Source organism: Lissotriton vulgaris, chromosome 9, assembly GCF_964263255.1.
Source record: "Lissotriton vulgaris chromosome 9, aLisVul1.2, whole genome shotgun sequence".
In the NCBI taxonomy this organism is placed as follows: Eukaryota; Metazoa; Chordata; class Amphibia; order Caudata; family Salamandridae; genus Lissotriton; species Lissotriton vulgaris.
The window spans coordinates 353,745,894-353,773,055 of NC_141697.1; the positions used below are offsets into that span (position 1 = coordinate 353,745,894).

Consider the following 27,162-nt stretch of genomic DNA (forward strand, 5'->3'; position numbering starts at 1 on the left):
CTTTTCCGTTTTTTGACTCTGGATCAGAGTCCAAATATTACGGAAAAGGCTTGTTCCTCCAAAACAAGTGCTGTTTAGACTTTCTACTTTTAGGGTGCACACACATAATGTTTTTTCATTTCCACAAGAAACCACACACTACCCGAGGTGTGTATTTTAGGACCCCCACCCCCTGTGCAACTAGGGGAGACCTTAGGGAGTTCTGAATCTGCAGAAATATTGCAGATCCTCCTTACCCAGTGCTCCTAGCATCAAAGCCGAATTTGAGCAGCACTTTTAACACAATGTGGGGAGAGAAATGTGAAATTTCACTTTACCCAGGCATATAAAAACTACTTTTATAAGGGTGTACCTTATGGATAACTGAACCTCTGGGATACCCAGGGGAGACCCAAGGGGTCCCTAATATGCCAAAACATTGTAGGTTTTTTATTTTTAAGTGCCCCTACCACCAAAGTCGAGTTTGGGCACAATTTACTGTTTAAAAGACGTTCTGGCACGCAGTGCTGCTTTTAAACTGACCTCAGGCATCAGCAAAAAGCTGCTGGCCTCTACACTGCCATGCCTCAGGGTACTGGCAGTTTCAATCCCCTACCCTATGATATACTAGGGTCCTTTAGGGTAGGTCAGGCCAATTACAGGGGTACCCCCCCATACCATAGTGTACCCTAGTGTATGGTGGGTGGTTTAACTGTATTCTAATGTGTTCCTTTCAGCTCAGCGCTGGCCCTGGGCCTGGGCCTAGTTAGGCAGAGCTCAGGGTCAGTCAAAATCAGTTACCACCAGCATCAGTCAGCAAAAAGTTGGGGGGTGTCCAGGGCACAGGATGACTTTGCAACAGGTATCTTTAGTATTTCTCAGTTTCCACCTCCACCACCCTCTGGATGAACCCCATAGACCATGATACAGCGTTGGCTGTGTCATTCCCTAGCTCCTTTGTGGACTGCTTCCAGGTAGTCCTGGTAGACCTCCCGGATAAGCTAGTCTTGTCAGTGTGATATTCCTTGGGTTCACTGCCACAAGCTGGCTTATTTGTGATGACTCTGTTATATTGGCCTAGACCTCATAAGCCTACAACAGTGATGTCTGCGGTATTCCTCTGACTCTCCGTTCTCGGCTCCTGGATGGACCCCTGAGAATGACTGTAGTCTCTTGTATTCACTGTAGTCTATACCATCATCTTAAGTGTAACCCTGTAAAACAAACAAAGTACCCTCTTAAATGAGCACTGGAAAACACTTTGGGCCCTTTAAGTCTTATGAAAGCACCATGTAAGTGGCAATACAATACAATCCATTGCACAATTCCGCCATATTTAAGAAAAAGATAAACGTCGGGAAAGATCACTCCGTTCCCTCTTAGAGCATCCTTGAAACTACTTCCAGTTTTTACCATTACTGGTCCATCCAGCTCTAAAATGCATGATTCTTCAAGAGCATCCACCCTTTCATTATATCCCAGTTCCTTGCCAAGCTGCTGATCTATACAGACTACACTGTGCAAATATTTGGTGTATTGTGCAGAGGAAAGGTTTTAGAGCTTGCGGAGGGATTGATGAGGTGGTATAGGGTATACAGAGTTGAGAGGGACTACAGGAACAGTCGGAAGATGCAGAGATTGTTGCAGGTAGATGGAGACGGAGTGTAGCTCCATAACCGTGTGAAGAGATGCAGGTATGAAGCAGGGAATGGACTCTATTTGCCTATAGGCCAACTGTGTTTGTGGGACGTCCTAAGCTCATTCTAGCTTTTTAGTAAGAACATAATTTGGCTATCTGATTTAGCTGCCCTTTTTAGGTAGAGTCTAGAGTCAGCGCGTATGCGCTGACCTTGGATTCTTTTTGTAGTGGATTATGTAATATAAGCTTCGCCCACTCTCCGCACATATTTGTCATTGGCTTGTGTCAGTGCCCCTCGTAAATGCAGGCGTCTGGTTCGTAAAGAGCCTTGTTAGTCCCTCCTTGGTACCGCCTTGTCTGCATTTGTTACCTCCCATAACAAATGGCCCTTTTATTACTGGAGTGCTTGAATTTGCAGCGCGCCCACACAGCACTCGTGGGACAATGGCAGGAGCTACTTGTATAAAGAGCGCTCAATGCGCGCTTTCACTTTTATTAGGCACGGGTCGCCGAAGCAGCCTGGTGATGGTTGGGCAGAAACTGAAAGTTTTACATGTGGCCAGGCACATCAAGTCTTTTGCAGCTTCTACCTAAACAGGTTTTATACCGTCAACAGTCTAAACATGGTGGTTTCAGGAGAGGGACACTCCAGGTTTTCTAGTTGTTGTTGTTGCTAGGAAAAAAACGTTTCCTGCTCCGGGTTGATCAGGAAGTGGTATTAGAAGATCAGCGGCTTGCTTGCTTTCTGCAATGAAGTAAGTGTGTTAAAAGCTTGTGGAAGCACAGCAGACAAAGGTTACTTAGGGCACAGAGTCGCTCCTCTCCGTACAGCAAAGGAAGAGGCCAGTAAGATTCGTACCCGAGAAAGGCAGCAGCGAAACCTTATCACGGTCGCCGAGTTATTCTGAACTGACTATCTTTGTCTTAGGACGCTGTTATTTAATTCAGTGTGCTTCCATCTCGCTTTTTGCACAGAACACTAAATTGTAGCAATTACGCTGTGAGTTTTCATTAGATAGAGACTGGCCCGACCAGCATCTTGCCACCGTTGTATTACTTGCAGTGAATTATGCCTTTTAGGTCTTTATCAGCGACGTAAAAAATAAAAATTAACGACTTGTGTTATAGACCTTGGACTCATTGTAGCTAAGCGTCTAATTACCAGGCGGCAGAAATTCCTGACCCCTTAAATACAAAGGTCTGGTCCCAATACTTAATATGCTGGGCCCAGGCAGAAAGCGTGGCGCTCTGTCGCGAAGACACTATTGAGCAGTGCGCGTTACTGTTAGCGGCAGCATGGGATGCTATATTAGCAGATTTCCGCAGTGCCTGGCAGGAGAATTCGGAAATGCAGGAGACCCCCTCAGGGATAGATGAGACACATGTGCAAACAAACGGTACAGAGTGAATTAGACTTCATAGAAAAGAGGACCTCAACCCGGGAAATTTGCGTGCCCCAAACATGGTGCACCTCATGTACATTTCCAAGTTTACATACGATTATTTAAATAACAATGGTTGGCGTCATACAATCTCAATATGTGATCAGTGTGCAGTTGTGTGGGGGCGGGTGTGTCGCGGAGGGCGACGTTACCATGCAGCTAGCATATGCTGTTCCCCTAATAGGTCGGCCTAACGTGGCTTTACCCTTATATTTCATTTGATGGTAATAACATCCTGTTCTATGCAAGACTCCTGAATGCTTCACATAAACAAAGCACTGAGTATGTAATGTTTATATGATAACATCTATTTTGTAAATTATTCTATTATTCTAACAATGTCAACATACATTTGATTGCCGATGTTGTCTGTTAAACCCTTGAACGAGTCTGAAATTTCCCTGCGGTGGGGGCGAATTCCACGCGTGCGCGGTTCGGACGGGCCCCGGCCGTCCAACGCACATGCCCGTCGTGACGTCGGACGCCCCGGGGGGGGGGGGGGGGCGCATGGAAAGTGCTAACATTAAACATTTCGTAAAAAAAAATATTTTAAACAAATTAAAACCAAAAAACCCTAAAAAATATCCATTTACTCCGGGTCACTGCACCAGACCCCAGAGTATAGCTCTGGGGACATTCCTCTCTTGAATTTAGAAAGAAAAAAAACATTGATTACAGTACCTTAAAATAAGAAAAATCAGTGTGCCTTAACAACCGAACACATGCTCTTCCATACCTGATTGTTTTTCGTTCTCTCAAGTTATACCAAATCAAAACGCAAACAAAACCAGGAATTCTCGAACTTTTCATTGGTGTAAACCGATGTCAATTAAGTAACCCCTGTTAGAGAGAATTGTGGCCGCATCATCTCAACTTTTAATTAATACAAATTAAAAATGAATGACGTGGTCCCATGACGTGAAACCATCACGGCCTTTTTAAAACACCATACTGCCCTGAGTGACCAGTGATTTTGGTATATTTTTTTTAAAATAGTGAACCTCTTTTTTTAAATGTTTTTACTACATATTTGTTCACTAGTGCAAAGTGAAATATGAATGATAGGAGCAATGGCACAACTCTGTATAACCCACTCTCCCAGTAACAAAATGAACAAACTTCTACTTTCACATATAAACACACAGGAATAATATGGCCATGTCTCCACTGACCTGTAAATCTGGCTACTGCATCAATATGATGTTTTACTTGGACTGCTAGTTCCCTTGTGGGGGTCACAACAAGCCCCAGCAGAGGTCGATGTTTATCCACAGCAGGTGATTTTGCAGCAGACGTACTGGAATTAAAATTAAAGTCAACATTTTCCAAAACCTTCACACACCCAACATTAGCAGATTCCTCCCCTTCATCATCACCGTTGTGATTGTCGTCCTCTTTATTAGAAGTTCTGTGAATGTCTTTTGCTTCATTCTCTATAAAGTCTGTCTGTACATCTGCTTCAAGAAAGGGCTCGTCAGTCACATCAAGAACCTCTTCTTCCTTATCATTTGGATGATTCTGGGCTTCTCGCCACTCGAGTATTGAATGGATCATGGGAATTGCAAATGCCAGTGTTTTTCCGCTGCCTGAAAGAGAGACCATGAAAATGTATTGGTTCAATAAAAACAGAGCTCAAGTACAAACTGAATAATTCAGCTATTTGAGGATCCTCCAAATAAGGGCTAAAGCGCATTGTTCCCTTTGTAAATCACTACTGATCGTCCAGGCTCATCACCTTATGTCAACATGTCTTCACAACTTAAACATTTGCATGATTAAACGCGAGAATACAAATCTACCTTGCCTGGTTGTTCCTTTGACCTTTAGGATTAATAAATCTACCCATGGACAAAGCAATGGTCAAATCCTAGCTTGTTCAACTAAGTCTCCTGGACATCCTATTTCTCTCAATTTTTACTCCCACAACTTTGGAACCAGCTGCCTGACCAACTTCGGAGGGAACCCGCCTTCCTCCCCTTCAGGAAACATCTCAAAGCTCTCCTATTCAAGGAGGCTTTAGGTATTGTTTAAACTATCCATCCCTGTACAGCTGTTCTGTTCCAACAACAGACCTCGGTCCTCTCTCTCAAAAGCGCTTAGAGACCTGCCGGTGATTTGGCGCTATACAAAAATAAATTAGCATAACAAAACAAAATCCTGATTTTCGAAAATGATCTTAAGTTTACAATTTCTACTCTGCAGAAAAATGGTCCATATGTTTATTTCATAACCTGTCTTACAGTCAGTTCTTACTGCACTAGCATATATAGACAAGCCTGGCCAATTCAATGGATAAAGCAACGCTTGTCCTCAAGAAAAGCAAACACATTTGGGACAACTGGTCAGACAGAGCACAAACCAACAAAGAGACAGCCCCACTATGTTCTTTCCATCATTGTTGGATACTTCAAATGTGGACACTGACATGCATGCCCACTAACTACAAATACTAATAAATGTGAATATTGGAACACAAAAATAATCCTAGCATGATGCCAGATGCCCGACCTTAGGATGGCCACCAGTGTACAGTACAGTCCCCTGCCTGACCCCAAGATGGCTTCCATAGTGGTCCCCTCCATGTTGTTTTACTTCCCTGGGACAATAATTGGACCTTGACCAGACCTTGAACCTATCCACTAACCTGCTTACACATCAGGACTTGGAACCTACGGAACTTACCCCACACTCTGGAGACCAAGCGTTTTGGCTGATGCTAGGTAGAGCTACCATATAGCTAAAGAGGAGTTGGGTTGTGGACTCCACCCCCTCGCCCCCTCCCTGCCGTCACCTACCCAGCTGGACTTTGGGCAGATTTTCCCCTCGTCTCTACGTCCTATCTTTCTCCTACCCCTTTACCCTATCCCCTTACCCTGCCTTGCTCCATCACATTGTCCCCCTATGTTCTTTAAATGCTTTTCTTGATACTTATGTAACTTTTAACTGATGTAAATTGCAACATTATTGTTCCTCATGTAAAGCCCTCTGATCCCTTCGGGTCTAGCCAGCGCTATATAATAACTCATTAATTAAATATGCTCCGATTCAGCACTCTCTCTCTTTGTCTACTTCCCTAGCTCCTATCACCTCTCCCCTGAATCCCTCACCTTGCCTGCTAGTTTGCTTAGCCCCCTGTCCTTTGTGCCCTTTGACTAAGCACTCCTTGTTGAGGAAAGATCCAATATTTATACTCTGGAGTCTCAGCGAACCCGCTGAGAGAGTCCACAGCGCCAAGGGAGCCACTCACAGCTGAGATATGGTTTGGCACCCCTTGCCAAAGCACTACCTCTCCCCTTTTTGGGGAGGGATCCAGTATATAGGCCTTGGAGTCTCAGAGACCCCCCTGAGAGAGTCCACTGCGTAAAGGGAGCCTCCAGCAACAGAGATAGGGAAGTGATACCACTTCCCCTGGGATCACAGCTTACTGGACTTTGGACGTTGCTTTGACTAGTCTACCGGTTTGTGTCCCAGTTGCCCTTCCCCTCCTCCTTCCATGCGGTGTCCTTTACCCTCCCCTTCTCTTTTCCGACTTCATTACCGGTCTACTTCCCCAGCGCCTACACCTCACCCCTGAATCTCTCCCCTTGCCTGCTTTTCCCCTTACATATTTGCGCTTATTGTTTATCTTGACCTTACAAGTAACTATGTTGCCATGCTCTAAGAACTGTGTAACCTTTGTAACAATGTAACCTGTAACTATGATCTGATGCTCATGTAAAGCGCTCTGATACCTCCGGGTCTAGCCAGCGCTATATAAAACCTTTAAAATAAATAAAATAAGTATGCAACATTGGTATCCCTGCAATTTTTTAGACATAGTGCAAATCACTTAGAAGATAAAGATACAGAGTCTGCAATATCTGAGCATAGTGAGATTCAAAACAAATGCTCCCTTGGTGCAACATGTCATAAAAATACACACTGACAAAGAAACTGCCAGCAGGGGACTAGGAAAATTGTTCTCCAACAAGGGGCGGTAACATCCATTTATTGTTCAACAAACAACCAAGGAAATGGATTACACTAACTACCTTTGTAGAGCTTATACTGAAAAATAACCCGGCTGGGGGCAACTTTCGCTAAATAGACCAATGTATTTATTCTGGATTTTTCTTTTTTATCTCACTCGTTTTAAGTTTAAACATCAGCTGTTTGTGGTTCCTATGATGTTAAACAATTTCCACAACAAATAAAACATTTAGGAAAATAATTTTAACATGCTTGTAAATTTAGCTGTTATGGCTATTAGTTTACCAGGAAATGGTAAACTGAACAGAAGCAGTTGTCTAATTTTTACCACCAATCTGACTTCAGAAATGCTTCCAATGACCATTTGTGACACTGAATGGTAAATTATTTTTCGTTTTCATTCTAAAAAATACAGTTAACTTTCTTACTCATGGTTTTGTGGTTTCTAAATTTACTGAACCATATGCATTTAATGCAGTCTGCATCTTTCTAGAAGTTTTACAATACTCAGAATCTCTTTTTGAGATATTGATTCACGGTCAATTGTATTAAATGGCAACGGGCTGTAACATTGGTTTTTGAGCACCCAAGAGAAAAGGAGCACAGCTTATCCACTTATTCCTGATGGCTGACAGGCAGGGAGTGTTTCCAGTCTGCTATTAATAGGAATCCAGGTAAGGGAGTCAGGCTATTCAAAACCACCCTTTGCTCAATATTAAATTTTTAATAGATCTGTAAATAAAATAGGTCTCTCCTTTATTTTCGTCATATTATGGGAATATTTGACTGTTGTTTTAGCTACATTTGTTTGAGGAATTGCAGTCTTTAACAACCCAAACCTTAGCATGTTACCTCTTTAATTTATTTTCAACAACAGTATTAATAGTCGACCTTGACAGAGTTTTTGGTTGTTTTTCCAGAGATCTTAGGTTAACCACTTTTTGCAGTTAAGTCTAGTAAAGTTTCATGAATGTGTTACACATCTGAACTCCTGCACAATTGTGTACATGTGCTGGCATCCTATATTAATTTTTCAGTTCAAAGATAGACGCTGAGCAGACCTTCAGCCAGAAACGTGTAAGGTTAAGCAGTTCCTCCTTTTGGCATGACCACTGGCTCACAACATTTTTTAAACACCGATTGATAGTCACTTCCTTTTAGGACCAGCTTCAGACAGCTATTGCTGTCTGGGAGATCTGATGTTGATGTTCTCAATAAGTGGTTTATGTCTTTTTGTTTAGGCCAAGGCTACTCACTAACAATCGTTACATTTTCATTACTTTGCTGCTAATAACATGTTTTTGGCTTCCCTGCTGTTTTCATCAGAAGGCAAACACGGGCACACGCATTGGCTTGCTTACTGCTGCTGGTCCATTTCCAAAAGTTTATTTTAAGTAGTATATTTCCATGGAGGTATTTCATGTTCAAACTCTTCTTGTGGGAAGGGTTTGACTATGCTAGCCTAAACTGTTCAACAACGTGTCCTTCTCCCAGCTTCCATTTTGTTACAGCCCCAGGACTTTAGTAGTATGGCAGTTTCTTTCTAGGACAGCTGGGAGCAACACGCACTTTGTCACACAGCTATTGCCAAGCACATCCCATAAGAAAAGTTAGAATTATTAGGTTTGCCGTAGCAGGTTTAAGAAAAGTTAAGCCTTTTAACTTTGCCAGTGGTTCTTTGCTTTTTGAAGTGAAGCTGCGACAAGTGTCTCCAGGTCCTGTCGTCAGGATAATCTAGACACTTGTTTAGGAACAGAAACGTCATTGAAATCTATAGCAAGTGGCCTGTGCTAGAAGTACCATTGCCTAGTCAATACCACATCTTTTTAGGTAATTCATTTCAATAAATACTTTATTAAAGAAATACTTCTGGAATCTTACTCGAATTCCAAGGAACACACGGTAGCACCTTGTGCTCACATACAAGTTGTGAAAATTGCACCGCTATCCATTAAAAAACAAACTTAACATGGCCTTCATATTCTAATACGCGAAGAAGTCAGCCTGATCTCTTTTATGGGATCAGTTAGAGAGAGCTTGAAGCAGGGAGAACCCTACAGGTTTGCATCTGTGGAAGACTTAAGATCTAATCGTGGGATTCTTAATTCCACTGGCAATTACTGCAGGTTTGGTCAACTAAGCACAGTAAACATTGACGTCTGCTTTACAAGCGTGCAACTTTAACGTAGATTTTTATATAACGTCTGGGAACTCAGACATATGAATAAGTGTTATTTGCCACATAGTGAATACAAACATAAAGCTTCTGATACAAAGTCCAGCAAATGCATTCGTAGTCACAACCATATTTTACTTGTTAAAACATGCAACAAAGTGTTCAACTGATCACAGAAGAAAATAAATTGGACAGAAGTTGCAGAGTCCGCCACCTATATTCTATCCGGACAACCCTGACACGACCAATAACAAAAACCATACAACAAATAAGTTACCTGTTTCTGCAGCGCCAAGGATATCCATGTGGTCTCGGATAGCAGATGGCAGAGTTAGTGCCTGTATGGGAGTAGGAGCAGAGAAACCCAAATAACTCAAGGCCTGAAGAACTGGAGGTGGGACAAATAAATCTTTCCAAGCAGAAACATCTCCTTTCTTGTCTGAGGCTCTTGATGGGGCTTCAGCAGACCAGTTCTTGGGCTTCTTGGAAGCTTTGGGTAGCTGTGGTTCTTCAGATGGTACCATCACCTTCTTTTTCACTCTCTTCTTTTTCTTTTTTTTCCGGCATAGCTGCTGAGTGGTATCCATTTCTGCTGTTGCTTTGCACTCATCAGCTTGGTCTGTGTGCTGGGATTCATCCGCCTGGTAATCCTCATCATCCACAGATGCCTCACCTTGGTCCACCTCTGAGTTATTGTTTTCCTCTGCAATTTCGGCTTTCTCCTTAGCAATGCGCTTCTTTCTTTTATTCTTACGAGATGGCTCTTCTTCCTCCTCCTCCTCCATGTTCAACTCTTCCTTCCCTAAGTCACCCAATTGTCTCTTTGTGCCTTTACCTTTCAACACTTTACTAGAATCCAGCAGTTCATATTCGGTGAGTTCTTCGAAACACACAATATCGCCAAAATTCTCATCAGAAAAAAGGTTTGGGTCTATCACCACCGGCTTCCATTTGCCCAACATTTTTATACCCTTTCGTTTGAATTTTAATGACTTAATAAATGTCTTTGATCTTCTAGGCTTCATTTTAATCTAGGAATGAAAGGCTGCAATATAGAAAACAAAACCAGAAATGTTAGATTTGAACTCAAGAGTGAAACATTAAACAGGAGTATACATTACTTAAGATGAAAGGTCGGGAGACCGAGCTACTAACAACTGGACCCCATGCTCTGTTCCCCCAGAAAGTTACACACTTGCTATCAGCAGTTCTTTTTCACAAATAGTGGATAATAGAAACTCAGACCTGCCGGCCACCAGGTTCTGGTGATCCAGGCAACACTGCACGGCATCACCAGATGCCTGTTCCAACAGCGTCACTCTAACCAGTGTACTCCCACCCAGCACACTCCTTTCATGGTGACAGTTTATTTTCAGGGCTTTCCATAAGCCAATCTGATAGCTGTTGCCGGTTTCTAATAGTACAGTTGTTGTTCCACATGGTGGTGGTACACTCTCTTCCTAGATCACAGAAGCATGTTTAAAGTGAAAGACAACTAAGGTCTATGATCTCGTCATTTCGACCTGCTTTCACTTTCATTTTGTAGTTCCTCCAAGTTAACCATGTTCTCCCTTCCATGATGTAAGCACGGAGGATTCAGGGATGCATGTTACTTACTTGCGCCAAATCACTTCAGCAACATAACCCTGTCACACTCAGCTGGCAAGGTGAATAAAGAAAAGTATGGGAACTGTGGTTCGAAGTATATTGGGGCAGGGTCAATGAGATTAGGCAGCAGGATCAGAGACGTGGGTAAAAAGAATAAAATATTCTACATTTTGTTGACCTTTCATCTACAGGCATTTGCTTATAAAATATAATGCACACACCTTCAATGGAAAAATAAATGGCACTTCAATTTATCTGTGGGAAATGCATTATGAAAGCTCAGTTGGTTAATGTAATCAGTTCAGATGGCTGTGGGTGGAACGAGATGGTCATTGATTTCAATCTGGTCAGTGCACTAGGGAAATAAAGGCCTGTTTTTATAGTAATAAGAGGTTCAGGCCTCTGACAGAAAGCACTTTGTATATGTGTACTTCATTAAAATTATTCTACAAAAAAACAGATATTTGCTTTTTTTAATTGTTTTAAACAATGTAATGGACTTGAAGGTATGGGAGCGCTTTATTTGAGCACCAGTTACATTACACAACACATAAATTTTTTTGGTAGGCATGGGGAGATTACGTGATTTGCCCAGAATCATAGGATGTTTAGCCGAGGCTCAAACCTGGTTCCCCAGCTCTAAAGTTGGCAGCTCTGGCCATTACGCAAGGTTCGACCCATTACACTTTTACTCCAAGCCTTGCTTTCCTCAGCTGTCTGACCAAGGGCGCTTTAAGCACATAATGCAGAGGAATAGCAAGGTTGCAGGTGCCTGGTGGGGTAGGTGTTAGTCTCTAAACTTGCACTGACCTCCAGCACTGGTTACACTTGTTAGCACTGTCTAGGCATAGGTCGCAGCTTATTAGTACTGGTTCACCACGCAAATATAGCACTAAGTAACAGAACGTTGACCAGTCAACCTTTGCAAAGGGGATTCTAATGTGCAGCAACACTTCACTGCATTTTCTTTGAACCGCTTGGGAGAGAAACCTTTTTTTAATCTGCAGATTAAGTGGTAAATGTGGCAAATCAATAATTGTGTGAAAAACGCAGTTACTGCACATATCACCTTTCTGCAATAAACAAGTCTTGACACTTTTACGAAGTTTCAGTAACTTATACTGCATAACTGCTCACAAGCTAAAATGTACAACCAAAAAAACTATTATTAATCACATAGGTGAAACAATATATTAACCAATGCTTGTTTTTTTATGTAACTTAAGTATTGTGTGGTAGCAAACTGGTGTTTACAAACAGTACAGTTGCCATTAAAATGGCACAAAATTTGCATAGACAGTTTTACTGATAAAACTATTTAGCACACAAATGATAATGTGTGGAAATCGTGTTTCAGTAAATATTTATCATTTATGCATTACAAAGTAAAATGTCCTGATTTGATTGATTTAAAAACTTTGCTTCCATCACAATTCAGAATTACAAAACGAATGTACTTCATTTTTACTTTCCTAACTGCTGAATGTGCACATTTTATTTATAGGCATTTACATGTTGTTGCGCGTTACAAAAAAATGCCATCCTACAGCATCTCCTTTCACACTCCCTGTAACTCAGCAAGATTGTCACATAATTCACTTTATCTGAATGCAAAATTAGAGTTTGTTAAAAAAGCATAAGCAGCCTAAGATTTGACCTCTGTCTTTAAAGCGCAGCAAATCTGACAAGATAAATACGTAATTTAAAAGGCATCTTTATTTATTGCCAGGACTTTTGAGACCCACCAAAAATTGAGTTGCGGCCTACAGTTTGAGAAACAGTGCTGCAGGATGTAGTTTTTTGTAACACACAACAAAATCTAAGTACTTGTAAATAAACTGTAAACATATTTCAGAATATATCAGCAGTTATGAATGCAAAAAAGGAGCACTTTTTAAAAATTCTTAAATGATATGGAAACCAATTTTAATAGAATCTAAACAAGCCAAGACATTTGGTAATGAACAAATGATATTCACTGAAATCCAATTTCTGCACGTTTTTATTTGTGTGCTGTATAGTTTTATTAGTTGAACTATATGTATGTGCAAATTTACCTGCCATTTCAATTGAAAATGTGCAGTGTCAGCGTGCTACTGCACAATGCTATAAAATATTTCAACGACAGTGTGCTCCGCAGTGCACCACCAGCTACATACTACATCATTAGCTCTCTCTTCTAGAGAACATAGTGTGAAGCTGGGTTTTTCACAATCCCCTTATATTTAGTGCTGTAACATTGAAGTCTGTTTTTGGGCCATAAGAATTGTGAACTTTTGTAAATGTGTGACTAATTGTATATATTGTGTACTATGGCTTGTATCGAACAAATCGTTTTTGAAAAAATCGTTGTTTTGTTTGAAAGGACTTTGGGAGTGCGAGTGCTGGATGACGTGGTGAGTGTTAACAGTGGTGAATGGGAATGAAAGGAGTTGTATGAAGATGGTGGAATGGGTGAGAGCAGGTGAGGAATTATCACAAATACATTATTGGAACCAGAGGATGATAGTGGTATGAAGTGCAAGTATTTTAAGAATTTTTTAAGCTTTTGGTATGGCATATGTGAAACAACTTAAATAACAAGCATTTGCAATGCAATAGGTCTCGCATTATAAAAGTCTGAACTGTTGGCATTGCTAATAATAATGCAACACTAGAAGCTCAAAGATTCAGTAATGTGAGACCTATTGCATTGCAATTTTTTTTTTACATAGCACGAACTTGAGTAAAAGGTGTTTATTTATGTTGCATTGAGTACAGTGTAATTATGTGTTGTGTTATGTGGCATAAGGGTTTAGGAAGAAGAAAATAATACATCACTGAAGAAAAGCTGCGGTGGCACAGTCAGGCGAGAAATCATTCCTATGGAATACATTACTCCTTGCACAAGATTGTGTGTGTGGAAATTAAGAAAAGCAAGGTGACTCGTGCTGCTGTGTCGAAGAATGGCAGAGTGTAGCATGACACCTCAAACAGAATTGTTTCTTGGCATTGTAAGGATGAACGGAATAGACATGTATTTTAATGTAGTGGCATGCAGCCTGTTTAGAATTGCACCCAACACCGATATTGAATGGAAGTGGGACCTAAGGAGATTGACTGGTGTGCCCAAGAGCAGACTACTGTGGTAAAGGGCGGAAGCTAGTTCCTCTGGCTGTACTAGACCCTGTGTTTTTCCCCAGATTGCTCAACTCTCAGAGTGCAAGGGGTTCCGAGAAGTAACATCATGTATGACAAGAGCATGTTCACTGGATGAGCTGGAAGGTCCTTGAAAGATAGGTGTCTCTTGCATGTGCCACAGGGCAACATGTGGAAGGATACCACATGATAAAGGACAGGGCATGTGATATGTATTCACCCAAGATTGTCTCAGGTCTATGCTTCCACCCTCCAGGAATTGCAGCTGCTTATGGTCTGACAATCCTCTGGCAAGGAAAGCACCTTGGAGCCTAGCATTACAGTGGAGCAGTAAACTGGTTACAAAAGATGCCATAATAATAATTACACAACTTATATCACACACTCTACAACTTGAACGGTTTCAATGCACCGATAACAAGCGATACTCATTAAATAATTGAACGGCACTCACTTCATAGACCTTGGAACAATGGACCTCTTATAATCTAAACCAGTGACCTTCAGGTTACTCACAGATGCCTTAGTCCACAGAGCTATTTTAGAGCCTCAGGTTTACCAGCTTTTCCAGTAAGCAATCAATGGTTTGGTAGTAAGGAGCACTCTGCTTTCCATTTGTGCAAATCCCTGCACTAGTCCTTGATGCTCGCATTGGGGGTTAGCGAGATAGGCTACCCTCCTGTAGGGTGTAGTTTTGCAATAGTTGAAAAGACAATCTTGTATGTACCCACTGAGCTGTGACGCTCAGGATAAAGTGTTACTGAATGAGCCCCCTGGCTCTAGGTGTAAGCATGCTGTAATAAACTCTGATACTCAGGGTGGCTTGCGGCCTCAGGGTATGCAGACACTCTGTGCTAGACTCTTACTGCCTGTTGTCTGCAAGTCAGTGATGCCGCCCACTTCGGTGGTGGCTCTGGTCCTGAGGGTGCATTTTCAGTGGGTAAATCCCTCTTCCACCAAGGTGAGAAGACACTGCAATAGGCTCTGGTGTTCAGAAAGGCTTTTGAGTTAGAAAAACGCTTTGCCCCTGTAGTTTTCAAAGTAATGCTTGTATAAACACTGAATTAATACCCGAACCCCGTCACCCCCTTCCCCCCTCAGTGCCTTGAGACCCTAACGGGTGAGTAGTGTGCTCTACAAATCCACCGATTGATTAAATGATTGAATATCTTGCAGTGTAAAGGTTTGTTACTGAAATAAATGTCATGCCTCTGAGATGGTCATACCCAATGTAATAAGGCAGGCCATTCACCTCACAGTATGTTCTGCTAGTGGCAGACATTCACAGGTTCTGGGTGAGGTCATACTGCATTCAACTTCGGAATGGGTTGCAGAGCGCTCATATTTCTCAATTCCGTGTGTGAGAAGCTATGAAGCCCCTTTTTTTTGGCATTCAGGCATTGCTTGTCATGTTTCATGCATTAAATCTCAGGACTACAAGTACCAGAATGCATAGGGCATATAATCTGCACTGGATAAACTATCCGAGCACGAACTATGGAAACTTGAGAGAATGTCCATGCATTTAAGGACGGCAAACACAGTGCATGAGGCTTTAGCTCAGTCAGGGATGTATGTTTTCGTAAATGTATTACCGTAAACCCGGTAGGGGCAGTAATTTATGTTACAGGCCCGCTGGGATTACCAGCTACTCCTAACGACAGCCTTAGGGAGTGTTGTTCCTTAGCCACCTGCAGCAGGGAATAAATGAATTTACGTCCTTCGCCATGCTTGCACATCTTTATCATAACAGCCTCTGCCTAGATTTCAGAGTAAACTCCTGCCTAACCAAACCCCCACGCAAACACGCTACCTCCACAGTAATTTCCAGAACAAACCCCAGCCTCCGCCCTCTCTCGATTACGTCAGGAGCTCCCCTGGAACACTCTTTACCTGGGCGCGTGCAAGTTCTGCTTCCTAAAGACGATTTATGTAAGCCACCAGCTGTGCATGGTGTTATGGTTTGATGTATACATACATTTCTTGCAGTAATAGCTGCAAGTAAATACAATTAAAAATGCGCGCTAGAGAAAAACCTGAGTCAGCAGCATTGTAAGCTCTTGACTAGATAAGAGACACGGACTTTAAACTGTGCAGATTCTACCTTGAGAGTTTCAGTTATACATTATATTCAGTAGTTTGGGCAGATAATGTGCTCACTTTTCACATGCAAAGCCTCTACGCAGGCAAGCAGACTTCACGGCTCCATTTTCATAGTGGTATACAGGAGGGACACTTTCTTCAGAGGGAAGGTATTCCTTCTAGCAGCCACCATGAATGAAATTAAATTAACAACTTACCCCTTCCATTCTCTTTTTTGCCTGAAGACGCTGCCCACGTTGGCTCCTGCTGGCTGTGCTGCCTGATTATCCTGCCCAGCTTGAGCCAATTTGCACGAATGCCCGTGGTGCAGAGGGAGCCCTGGCGCCATGGAGGGAGTGCCGAGGAGGATTATCCCCCCGCAGACCGGATGAGTGGGGGATTCTCCGTCGGTGCACGGTGTCTGCTCCCTTGATGCTGTCCCACAGCGCCGGGTTGTCGTGCAATCGCTTATGGAACCAATGCACCACGTTGATCCCCATAGTGGAGGGCAGCGAAGGCTCTGAGCGTCGAGGTTTGTACGGTCTCCTGCAAACTCGGAGTCCCTCTACCCGCTGCTGTGCCGGTGATCAGGCAAGCAGCAGTTCGCTGCTGTTGGGATGCGGCGATGGGCAGTGGGGGGCTCGTCCTCAGCGCAGAGGTGATGGAGAGAAGAGGTTGGGGGCATGGGGGACCTGGGGCGTGGTGGTATAGGACAGGGGGGGGGGGGGGGGGGGGGAGTGGTGAGTGCAGAGATGGGCAGTGGCTCTATCAGGCAGCGAACTTGGCTGACCAGCCGTACCTGTTTAGATGGGCAAAGAGGTGCTGATCGGCCACGGCACCAGCAAGGGCAGCGCACAGGGGTAGGGGCTTCAATTGGGAAGCAAAGCTGCCTTGAGGTTAGTATCGGGGGGCGGCGGAGGGGAGGGAATGGGAAAAGTGAAAGTAACGCTGCTTCAGGCTTGCCTCAGAAGGTAGACAGATGTGCACACCGCATGGCTGTACGTGCGTGCGCACGAGCTCTAATCGCCAAAAGCTCTGCGGGTGGCCATCTCTGTCTCAATTGAGAGCCAAGTCAGCAACAATAGGTCTTGCTGGCGACAGCGCTTCGCGCTGCATCGCCAGGTGCGAGACCTAAAAAGTTTTGGATTGACTCAGACGGAAAAAGAGGTCTATAGTATATGTTGTTTGATTTCAATATGTGCCGTCGTGAATAAACAAGAGTAAATAGGCATCAGTACTGGCAGTCCTGCTGTTCTTTGTTGTAACATTGAAGTCAGCACCCAACTCTAACAATTGGTCCAGCTCCACTGGTTCAAAGAAGGTAAGCAACGTCCCCAAGTTCAGTCATAAAAGAGACGCTTGCAAGTATTCCCATCTAGTACTCCAGAACCGTCCAGTATTTTCTCCAGCTGTTTTTTTTATTTACAACGCCATTTCAACTGAGAATGTACTCACTATACATGCTCATACACAATCATCGCACTTATGTAGGACTTTGACACAAACTGAGAAATATGCATGTGCCAACTTTAGATGTGAGCAACAGGTTCAAGTCTCAGCGTTGGTTCTGGGTAAATCAATCTCTAGTGCTAATGATTGTGTGAAGTGCTCCAAAATGCACCACTGGGCCTCGTTTTAGCGCAAAATGGATGAGGCCCCACCCAATACTCTGCTGCAGAAGGGGTTTTTCAAATTTCCTAATATCACTGGTATCAACAGCAAGATTCTTCAGAAGCCTTGTGATTTTAGTGAACAGATGCCGCATGCCAACACCCCCTCAGAAAAGTGTTTCAGCTCCAGTGTAGTTCACAATCTGCCACTTTTATGGGCAGATCACTATCTTGGCCACAGTCCGATAAAGACATATTGAAGGGCATGGTCAAGATTGTGACATTTACAAATACTGTTAGAGAGGAACGCAAAAAAATGAAGAGTATGCTATTTTGAGAATGTACAGCATTTTAAAAGCAGGTCTACTGCTACATTAAAAAAATGTCCCCACCTCATGTCAGTTAAAGCTAGGTAAGTTACAAAAGTTTGTCAGTCTAAAAACTGGGTCATGGTATTAAGAGGCTTGGAGCAGAGGAAGATGGCGGTTTCAGCCTGGACCTCCTCACAGGAAAACTACTTCTCTAAGGTAAATTTGCTGTATAAGTTCACCGATAAGGCAGCAACATCGATGAAAGATTTAGTTTTGATGCAAGGCATCCAGCGGATTAAAATCAGACAACACACGCTCAGTGTTAGACACGGAGCTTATGGAAGCAATCGGGTCTCTCCAACCTCATCGCTGCACTGTGCACATCCTTGTCGTACCGAAGAGGTCCAGATATGCCAGGTCGGAAGCTGCAGACAACCGACTATCGGCAGCGTCAGCACTCTACAAGTAAGGTCGTTAACTAATTGCCAACAGACATAGAATGAAGCGATTTTATATTATTCAGATGGCGCGTCACTGCCAGACCCTAACATGAAAGACACTATCGATCTTTAAATGCAAGGCCACTCATGGAGGATCAACGTTACTCTAACACACTCTACAAGTAAGATCGCTAGCTAAGTGCCAACAAGCATAGAGGGTAGTATAGAGAGAAAAGATTTAATTAAATACAGCCGGCGCGTCACTGCCTGACTGATTTACCAGTCCCTAACATGGAGGACGCTAGCGATACTTAAAGCGGAGTCTACTCGCAGAGGACTAACGTTACTTTAACACAGAAGACAGTCGCAAACTTTTTATACAGTGCCTGTGTCCAGGATGTTAGATTTATCTCCTGTGAACTGTAGAAAGTACAGATCCTATCTCACAAACTCGGGTATTGCGCGTGAATGTACACGTGGATGTGAATAATAAGATGGCGGCCGCTCATGAACCACGAGAGCCACGTCACTAAAGTCGCACATTAAAGTCTTTAAATTGTTTACTGGATACAGAGCACCTCATTAAGGAGTATTGTTTCCATCAACTTGGCACTACCAACTTGTCACATGCAGCAGCACACGTGGTTAGAACAGGGTGCAAGTGTCTAAGCACGGTAACCAAGCAATCAAATAATAAGTACTAAGGACACATGTATAAAGGGCCACAAAATGGCGGATGTCTCTAAACAAACCTAGAGAAGCAGCAGAATAATGTGACAAGAGCATGGGAGAACAGCAGAAAACAGAGGTAAAAACAGCAAACAACAGCAGAGTAATCAGAGATAAAACAGAGATAACATACAACTGGAGTAAATATCAGGCATAAAAGTAAGGAAAATACTCGGTTCGGCGGTAGAGGGAGCACTCTCAGAAGCCATAGGGGTCGGAGGTACTGACCCAGCGTGACCTACTCTCCTGCTCATTACAACATAGAGAATAAATAGTATACATAATCTCTCAGTCCCAAATTGTAAAGAAATAACAAGCATTTACAATGCAACGGTCTCGCCTTTGAAAAAGTTAGAGCTATTGGCATTGTAAATGACAATTTTTATTTATGTGTTGGTTTTGAAAACAGATACATAAATGGTACTGTCATTTACAATGCCAATAGCTTAATCTCTCGCAAATGCCACACACAAACACACAGACCCACACACATACATACCTACAGAGCCACACGCAGAGCCACACACACATACAGAGCCACACACACACACACACAGCTACAGACAGACACACACACAAACAGCCACACACACACACACACACACACAGCCACCCGCATTAATATTATTATTTAACGTGACAGGGCTCTGCTGACATTAAACCATATGAAAACCAAGTCTGCATCTACAGTGAAAACCAACGGTGCACTCACAGTGAAAACCAAGTGTGCATCCAGTGAAAACCAAGTGTGCATCCACAGTGAAATCCAAGTGTGCATCCACAGTGAAATCGAAGTGTGCACTCACAGTGAAAACAGAGCGTGAAATCACTGTGAAAGCCAATTAACTTGCCCAAGCGAGGCTGCGTGTAGTCACCAATGAAACTCTACGGCCAGAGGCTCAATGAACGCCATACATTAAATATTGCAGAGAAGGGGCGTGGCCGAGTGATAAAATAAATACAATAGCACTAACACCGCGCGGTGGGTGGTCCGAGATCGGGCAGGTAGAGGTCCCGTCCTGCCCTGGCTGCCCTTGTGGCTGTGGACATGGCACTCAGGTCCAGAGGGGGTCTGTGGCATCAGAGCCCGGGAGAAGGGGGACTCGACTGACGTGGGAGAGCACGCCCTTTCCAAAATGCCTCCCAGCTCTGGCTGCGTTCCTTGCATCCTATCCGGGGGGGCAAACACGGCTAAAGGGATGCTTCGCCCGCCAGCCAGAGGCATGCTCTATGGAAGAGACTGGCTTTCCAGAAACAAAATGTGCACACAGATGCCAAGCATCGCTTTCTTGCAGCCGAAACATTCAAATACTCAGCGGACTGGTGCACTTTATGGCAACAACTGAAAATAAAGTGCAGCAGCAATAACTTGCATTAGCTCTCCGCGCACTACAACTCTGGCACCGGAGACACAATGGGAAACTATGCAAACTATGAAATAGATTTGTAGAGAGCTGCCGACGTCACCCCAAAAAGCTGAGCAGCACTTGAAACTCTGCACTTTTACACACTTCGCAAGTCTGCATAACTCGGGTGAGGGCACATAGCGCTGCGAGGTGACGTGGTCTTACCTCGGACCCTGTGATGCGCACCCGGTGGGAAGAGGGTGGCAGCCCTGGACGGTCCCTCCGTGGCCACCGAGAGCCCCAGCAGCAGCAGCGCAGGAGTGGCGCCTGATCCTGCCGGCACAGGGAGAGGAGGGTGGGGAGGGCAGCAATGAAAGGGAAGGGGAGAAGGCGGCGGAGGACTGGGCAGAAACAGGAAATGACACAGCCCCTCGCCGAGAGCCAGTCCCGACCTGGTCCGCTTGTCTGGATGGCTCTCCCCCCGCGGAAACCGCACGGGAGGCAGAGACCGCAGCGAGAAGTGTACAAAATAATCGATTCCAGACAGAGCGAATAGATGTAACCACAGAGTTTCTGGCATCGAAAAAGAGTGACGACAACCGTATCCATGTCGGCCATCTTGTAAAGGTAGCTTCTGAAGGGCTATCAAGGGCAACCCACCTTTGATAACACATGTAGCACATTTAAGTGAAGAGATGTGTTTTTTATTTTAATTATCTTTATTTTATTTTTTCCAAAACTGCAGTTATAAACAAGTGTATTACTCCCAGATAAATATGAAGCAAATAACAATTTGGCATTGTAAAACGATGAAGATTTATTTACGGAGAAAAGGAAAGCAAAGGAGAAACGAGTCGACAGTGTCTTGCTCATGCTCCCTGTACACGCCAGTAGGCTCTCTGATTGGCTGACAAGGTCCACCAATCACAAAGCATATTTGGTAGTTGCCAACCAATCAGGGAGCCGACTTGCCCGTGCAGACAGCGTGAGCAAGACACTCCGTAGAGATCAAAGACTCGCCATCTGTTTTCATTGACAAAAAGGGCTGGACTTAAAAAAAGACACGGAAAAGCACCCGAATCGCGTCGGGACGGGGAAAGAGTGATTGACAACCAATCTCTTCCAATGGCTAGCCTCCATTTATGGAGCTAGCCAATGGAAGACAGAGGCGGGACAAAGCCCCATACTGTAGGATCATAAGATTTTGCCTGCGCGAGCACTGCTGCGCAGTGCTACGGCCAGGCGAAACCTAAAAAGGGGCTCACAGTGGTATAACACGTATAACAGGCTACCCCCCACACCCCTCAAAAAAAGATTACATAACAAATTATGATAAAAATTGACCAGCAGAACCTGCTAATCAATCCACATCCTCAATAGGAGAGTAAATCCTGCAGAACAGCCCTTCGAACAAGTTCTACAACAAATACCAGCTCTGCGCAAGAATGGCAAAGAAAGAAATTAAAACAAGACTAAAGAGAGTGAAAGCCACCCGCCAAACCCAGACTCAACTAAAAAAAAAACAAATTCCACCATGGAAACCATCTTTAAAAAAGACTTGCAGATGTACATGAACATGCAAAATCAACAAAAGAGAATACTGATATTATGCAAAGCGAAATCTCCGCAATCCGTCAAGACATGAGAGTGACCAACTCTAGAATTGCAGAAGCAGAAAGCAGGATCAGCCAGTTGGAACACTGATTCTAGATTGAACAAATCCTACCACGATCTCAATGAATAAGTTCCTCTTGAATTTGGAGGACAGGAAACGGTGTGGAAACCCGGGATTCCAAAAATACGGAGAAGGCGAAAAAGAATCAGCTGGATCATGCATCGCCTTTCAAGAAAAATGGTTCACATTAGTCACAAATCTGGTTTTTGCCAAAAATCTAGAATTTGATAGGGAACAGAGTGCTTATAAGGAATATCCCAAATGAGAAATCTCCGAGACCAATCGTATGTAAACCCACTTGGATATCAGCATGTTGAGCTGATTTTAGCCTTCATGAGAAAGCACAACCACATATTATGGAAGGGCAACAAAATCTTCATATCTTAGGACTACTGTAAGACTACAGTTGAAACGAGGAATGACTTCTTAGCCTTACTCCTGAGACTTAAGGCCATGAACTCCCAATTCTCTTTTGCTAGTCCAGCTAAATATCACGTTATAGTTCAAGGGACACCTTACACCTTCACGGACCACATTGCTTTAAAGAAATTAATCGGCAAGAAAGAAGTGAGAGAGTGACGCTCTATCTCTGAAAACGCTGACAAAGCTATCCCAGCCTTAATGTCCACGAAACAAAGATTCTCCGAAATTTCAGGGCACACGCTTAAAGACAAAACGAGGGTTAAGCTTCTCAACAACATCAGCAACAAAGAAATCATAGGAAAAACAGGTCTAGCGTGGCAACCAGGCTGTATTAAATATTTAGGAATAGAGTTTGCGAAGACCTAATCACCACCCTGCAGACTAATGAAAGTATTCTAATAAAAAAAAATCAACACACTACTAGATGGTTGGTCTCCAAAATTCCTATCCTGGTGGGGGAAGAATTGAAACCTTAAAAACAATGATTAAACCACTGATGAACTATTTATTCAGCATTCTCCCCTTAACCCTTTCTAATGACTTTCTCAACAAAATTGATAATATCTTGAACTCTTTATTTTGGCACGGGAAGAAGCCAAGAATATCACTTAGAAAGCTTCAATTAGTCAAAGAGAATGGTGGTTTAGGACTTCCGGAATTATGAAATGGCATACCTCTGTAAACAAGGATTCTTTTTGTTCCCCGATGATCTAGATTATTTACCAACTTGGGTGAATATAGAGAAATCACTTCTAAATAACATCCCACTCCATGGAATCTTAACAATGAACACTACTCACACACCACACTCCTAATATGTCATCCAGAATAGGAAGCAAGTGCTCTTGCAACTATACTACCTATCGCAGATAACAATCAAAAAGTTCAACCTGATCGGTCTATGGCATAAACCCACTCTGTAAAGAGATGGACAAACGACATACTGTCAAAAATGGTCGATTCATGGTATCAATTTAGTCAAAGACCCACAACCTTACTCTAGTCTGCTAACACGTTTAGTTTAGACCCTCTGGACTGCTATACGTTTTTGAAATTAAAGGCTCAACTAACTAAACTCTCAATACTTCCCTTACATCCATCGATTCGCAGGTTGAGGGCCCTACTCTTAAAATCTGGACATATAGTATTTAAGATATATAAATTACAACTCCCTAGTCCAAATAAATCACACTCCGACGAGTTGAAATGGGAATCTGAACCAAATTCCAAAAATTACCATTCGATTGGAAAAGTATACACAAAACACCCTTCTCAAACAAGATCTTACCATCACTTGCACAGACAAAATACATGATCATTAATAGAACACACTGGACGCCATCTAAAATGTTTAACTCAATCTCTCACAGAGCTTGATTTGCTGGAATTGCCAGCTTCATGAAGGGGATTTGAGCCATATGCTCTTCCATTGCCCAGTTATACAAAGCTACTGGGACAACATTCGTAACTGTATAAAACAAGCATTGGCATAGCGGATTATCTGTTTTCCTCAAGTAAATCACTAAAGCTACCAACAATGCATCTCAATAAAAATACACCTTACTGAATGAAGTATTTAGACGTGTCCCCAGTAATCCTGAGCTGCTGTCGCCAGCCACCGTATTACTGTACTGTATACCATACGTTGTGAACAGACAAGGGTAAACAAGCCCGGGTGTTGTGTGTGCGTGCGCTGAAAGAAAAAAAAGCATGCGAGTGGTGCCTGCGCTGGCAAAAGTAAAAAAAGAAGAAAAGACAAGCACATGCGCCGCAAGTTAACATTGGAGAGGCGGAGCGAGGCACGCGTGCTTGTGCGCGTAAGAGTAAGCTGGTGGCTGCCTTTGGCAGCACTCTAAAAAGCTGCTTACTAAATGTCTCGCCCGAGCAGCGCATGCGCTGGCTCTAGCGAGACCTAAAAATACTTAAAATATTGAGCCCTCTTGAGAATTCTCCTATATCCTTCTAGGTCAACTAGATCCTCATTTGCACAACGAGGGCAACCGCTGTCTCTTGGACTTAATGCTTACATATGCCTGAAAACTAATTCTTGATACCTGGAAAAATGCTAGGATGTGGCAAGAATGGCTCTCCTTTCTTAGAGGAGCTGATAATATATATCTACAACTATAGCCACGGGGTTCACCAAATAGAAAGATGCAAGATTCACTGGATGCAATTTCCTTCAGTCACGATCCACTCTGAATGGCTGTATAGCCGTAATTTATTTCTGGGGTTGAGTTGGTCCTAATGTGAACTATTTAATACACAGACCACGGTAGGACATATCCTAAAGGTGGGTCATACTCATATAACCCAATCAATGCTGACAAATTTTCTTCCATTACATCTTCTACTTCAACCAAAGTTTATGTTTTCTTCTAATCCTTTTTTCTTTTTAGGTTTCACCAACATTGTTATGGAATGGACTATGACATGCTTTAATTCCTGAATTAGACATATCTATGTAACTGTTGTATCACTATGTAATAAGATGCCTTAACAGGACCATAGGTACAATATATGTATTCAGTGTATTAAGCGATCAATCAAATTGATGTTTCAATAGGTATAAAGATGCTTCAACATGTTCATATGTACAATATATGTGTTCAATGTATGTAGGTATCAATCGAAGTGATGTTACAATATATATTAAGATGTTTCCAGTGTCACAATGGCAAATGGCACTATGCAGGTTACAATGACCTGAGTCTTAAGTACACCATTACATATGCGCCCGTCACCCTTTAATTTAATTTGCGCCCGTCACCCTTTAATTTAATTTTGTACATCCCACTAATAAGCATGTCCTTGAATGGAACTAGGTTTAATTTCCTTCTGCTGTGATATTATACTTTTGTAAATGTACGTTGCTCCTCATTATTGAAACTCTTAATAAAATTATCTGAAATTTAAAATAAATAAAAAAAAAGAAGTCTGGAAAGCACTAGCCACATATAGGGCACGGATGACAGCTGACTTGCCTCTTGCTCCACTAATGACAGCCACTGTCGTCAGGGAAGAGGGGGATAATGAATGTTTCTAGGATCATGTTTAAAAACGATTACTTTTAATAATTATCTTGCAATGCAGTGATAGAGCCTGATGTACTCGAAGCAGCACTTCCGCTTGTCAAAGAAATACACTTTTTTTAAACAGACTTTATCATATTTCCACATGATGTTAGTTGCATAATTTACATGCAGACTATTTTCAGGGTATAGCTTGGGCTCTAGAGCCAAGTCAGACTCTTTGCACGGTTCTCCACGTTAAATTGGTGGCTTGCCCAACTCTAGTATTTTTTTCCGTTTTCAGCAATTTTTCCAAGCCCCACAACAATTCACTGGATTGTGACATTGAAATAAAAAACATAAAAGTCGTCTTAAACATTCGGTAGTTTAATAAAACGTAGATTTCAAACCGGATAGTCATTAACGCGAATACAATGAAATCTACGAACAAGTAAACTTGCTACCTTTTTTTTGTTTGTTCGGTTATTTCTGGGCTCAGAAATCTCCACAGGAACTTAACTCAACCACCTGGGCGCCCTTCTTGACAACGGAGAACACTCACCGCACTCTTAGCGGCCACGCTGTGAAGAACGCAAGAGCGGTTGGTGCCCGCAAAGTGGAAGTCCTGAAATCAGCAGTGAGAACACATGGGGGAAACTGCAGCGCTGGTGACAAGGCCAGGCGCAGGAAAAATCAACCAGTGACGTTAACACGCAGAAGGTGACGCGCAGACGATTTAGTTACAGTCCGGATGGTTCTCGACACCCGAGCGCACCACAAAAAGATGCTTGGGCAGGAAACGAAACCTAGCCACAACCTGCTCGCAAATATAGCAAGCAGACGGCAGAATCGGAGTCCGCATTTTTTTCCCTCAGTTCGACAAGTAACTGGCTGCTAGTTATCCTGAATCATAAACCACATTCTCCTGCCAATCTCACGACAAGTGTTTTTTCAAGGAACCGACCGGATATGTTTCGCGTATTCGACCTCCATTTACAGCAGTAATAGTTTTGCAATTGCAATTCAGAGCACAACAGACTTGCCAAGACAAACCTAGGACAGGACCGGAGCAATGATTATTCCTTTCTTTTTCCTGTGCCTTCATTAAGTAGAATGTAAACGCATGCCATAAAGAACTACAATTCCCAAGAAAATCGGGAGTAACAAATTGAAACGTGACATCTAGCAACCAATCAACGTCTCCTTACATTGTCTCTATCGCGCACCAAGGTTTCCTCTTCTTTTTGGCTGCGGAACGTAGCGATGGACTAGAACATCTCACTTCTGTCAGTTTTTTAGCTTCAGATCCTATTGGGAAAAAAGAAACATAGGATCTATAATAGTAGTCAAAGCATTTATAAAGCTCAATACATAGAGCAAGAAAACCGCGCTCAGTGTATACATTGTACATTTCATGTATGTATGGGTGGGATCATCCGTGTCCTCTGGAAAGTGGTAGTGCAGCACTTTGATGTGTCTAAAGAGGCTCCTTTTTAAAGGTGTTTAAAAGACATTTCCAAGTTCATCTTACAACAAATGCATTCTGGGTGATGATGTTTTTGTTTCCTTCCACTGAGCTTATTG

At 42.9% G+C, this 27,162-nt stretch overlaps 1 protein-coding gene across 3 annotated transcripts in view; it reads right to left on the reverse strand.

Moving 5' to 3' along the window:
- The window catches only part of DDX24 (DEAD-box helicase 24), a 204,826-nt gene extending 178,019 nt beyond the window's left edge, over positions 1–26,807 (reverse strand). Inside the window, exons 1-3 of one of the 3 annotated variants that reach the window (XM_086937721.1) lie at positions 26,787–26,807; positions 9,483–10,250; positions 4,233–4,646 (exon numbers count right to left, since the gene is read on the reverse strand). In XM_086937721.1, the coding sequence (XP_086793847.1) occupies positions 4,233–4,646; positions 9,483–10,230 (1,162 nt within the window). In that variant the 5' untranslated portion in view covers positions 10,231–10,250; positions 26,787–26,807. Of the gene's footprint in view, positions 1–4,232; positions 4,647–9,482; positions 10,251–26,042; positions 26,504–26,786 lie in introns of those variants that run through there. The other 2 variants (XM_086937720.1, XM_086937719.1) reach the window with 2 other exon arrangements.
- Between the last annotated feature and the right edge of the window lie 355 nt (positions 26,808–27,162).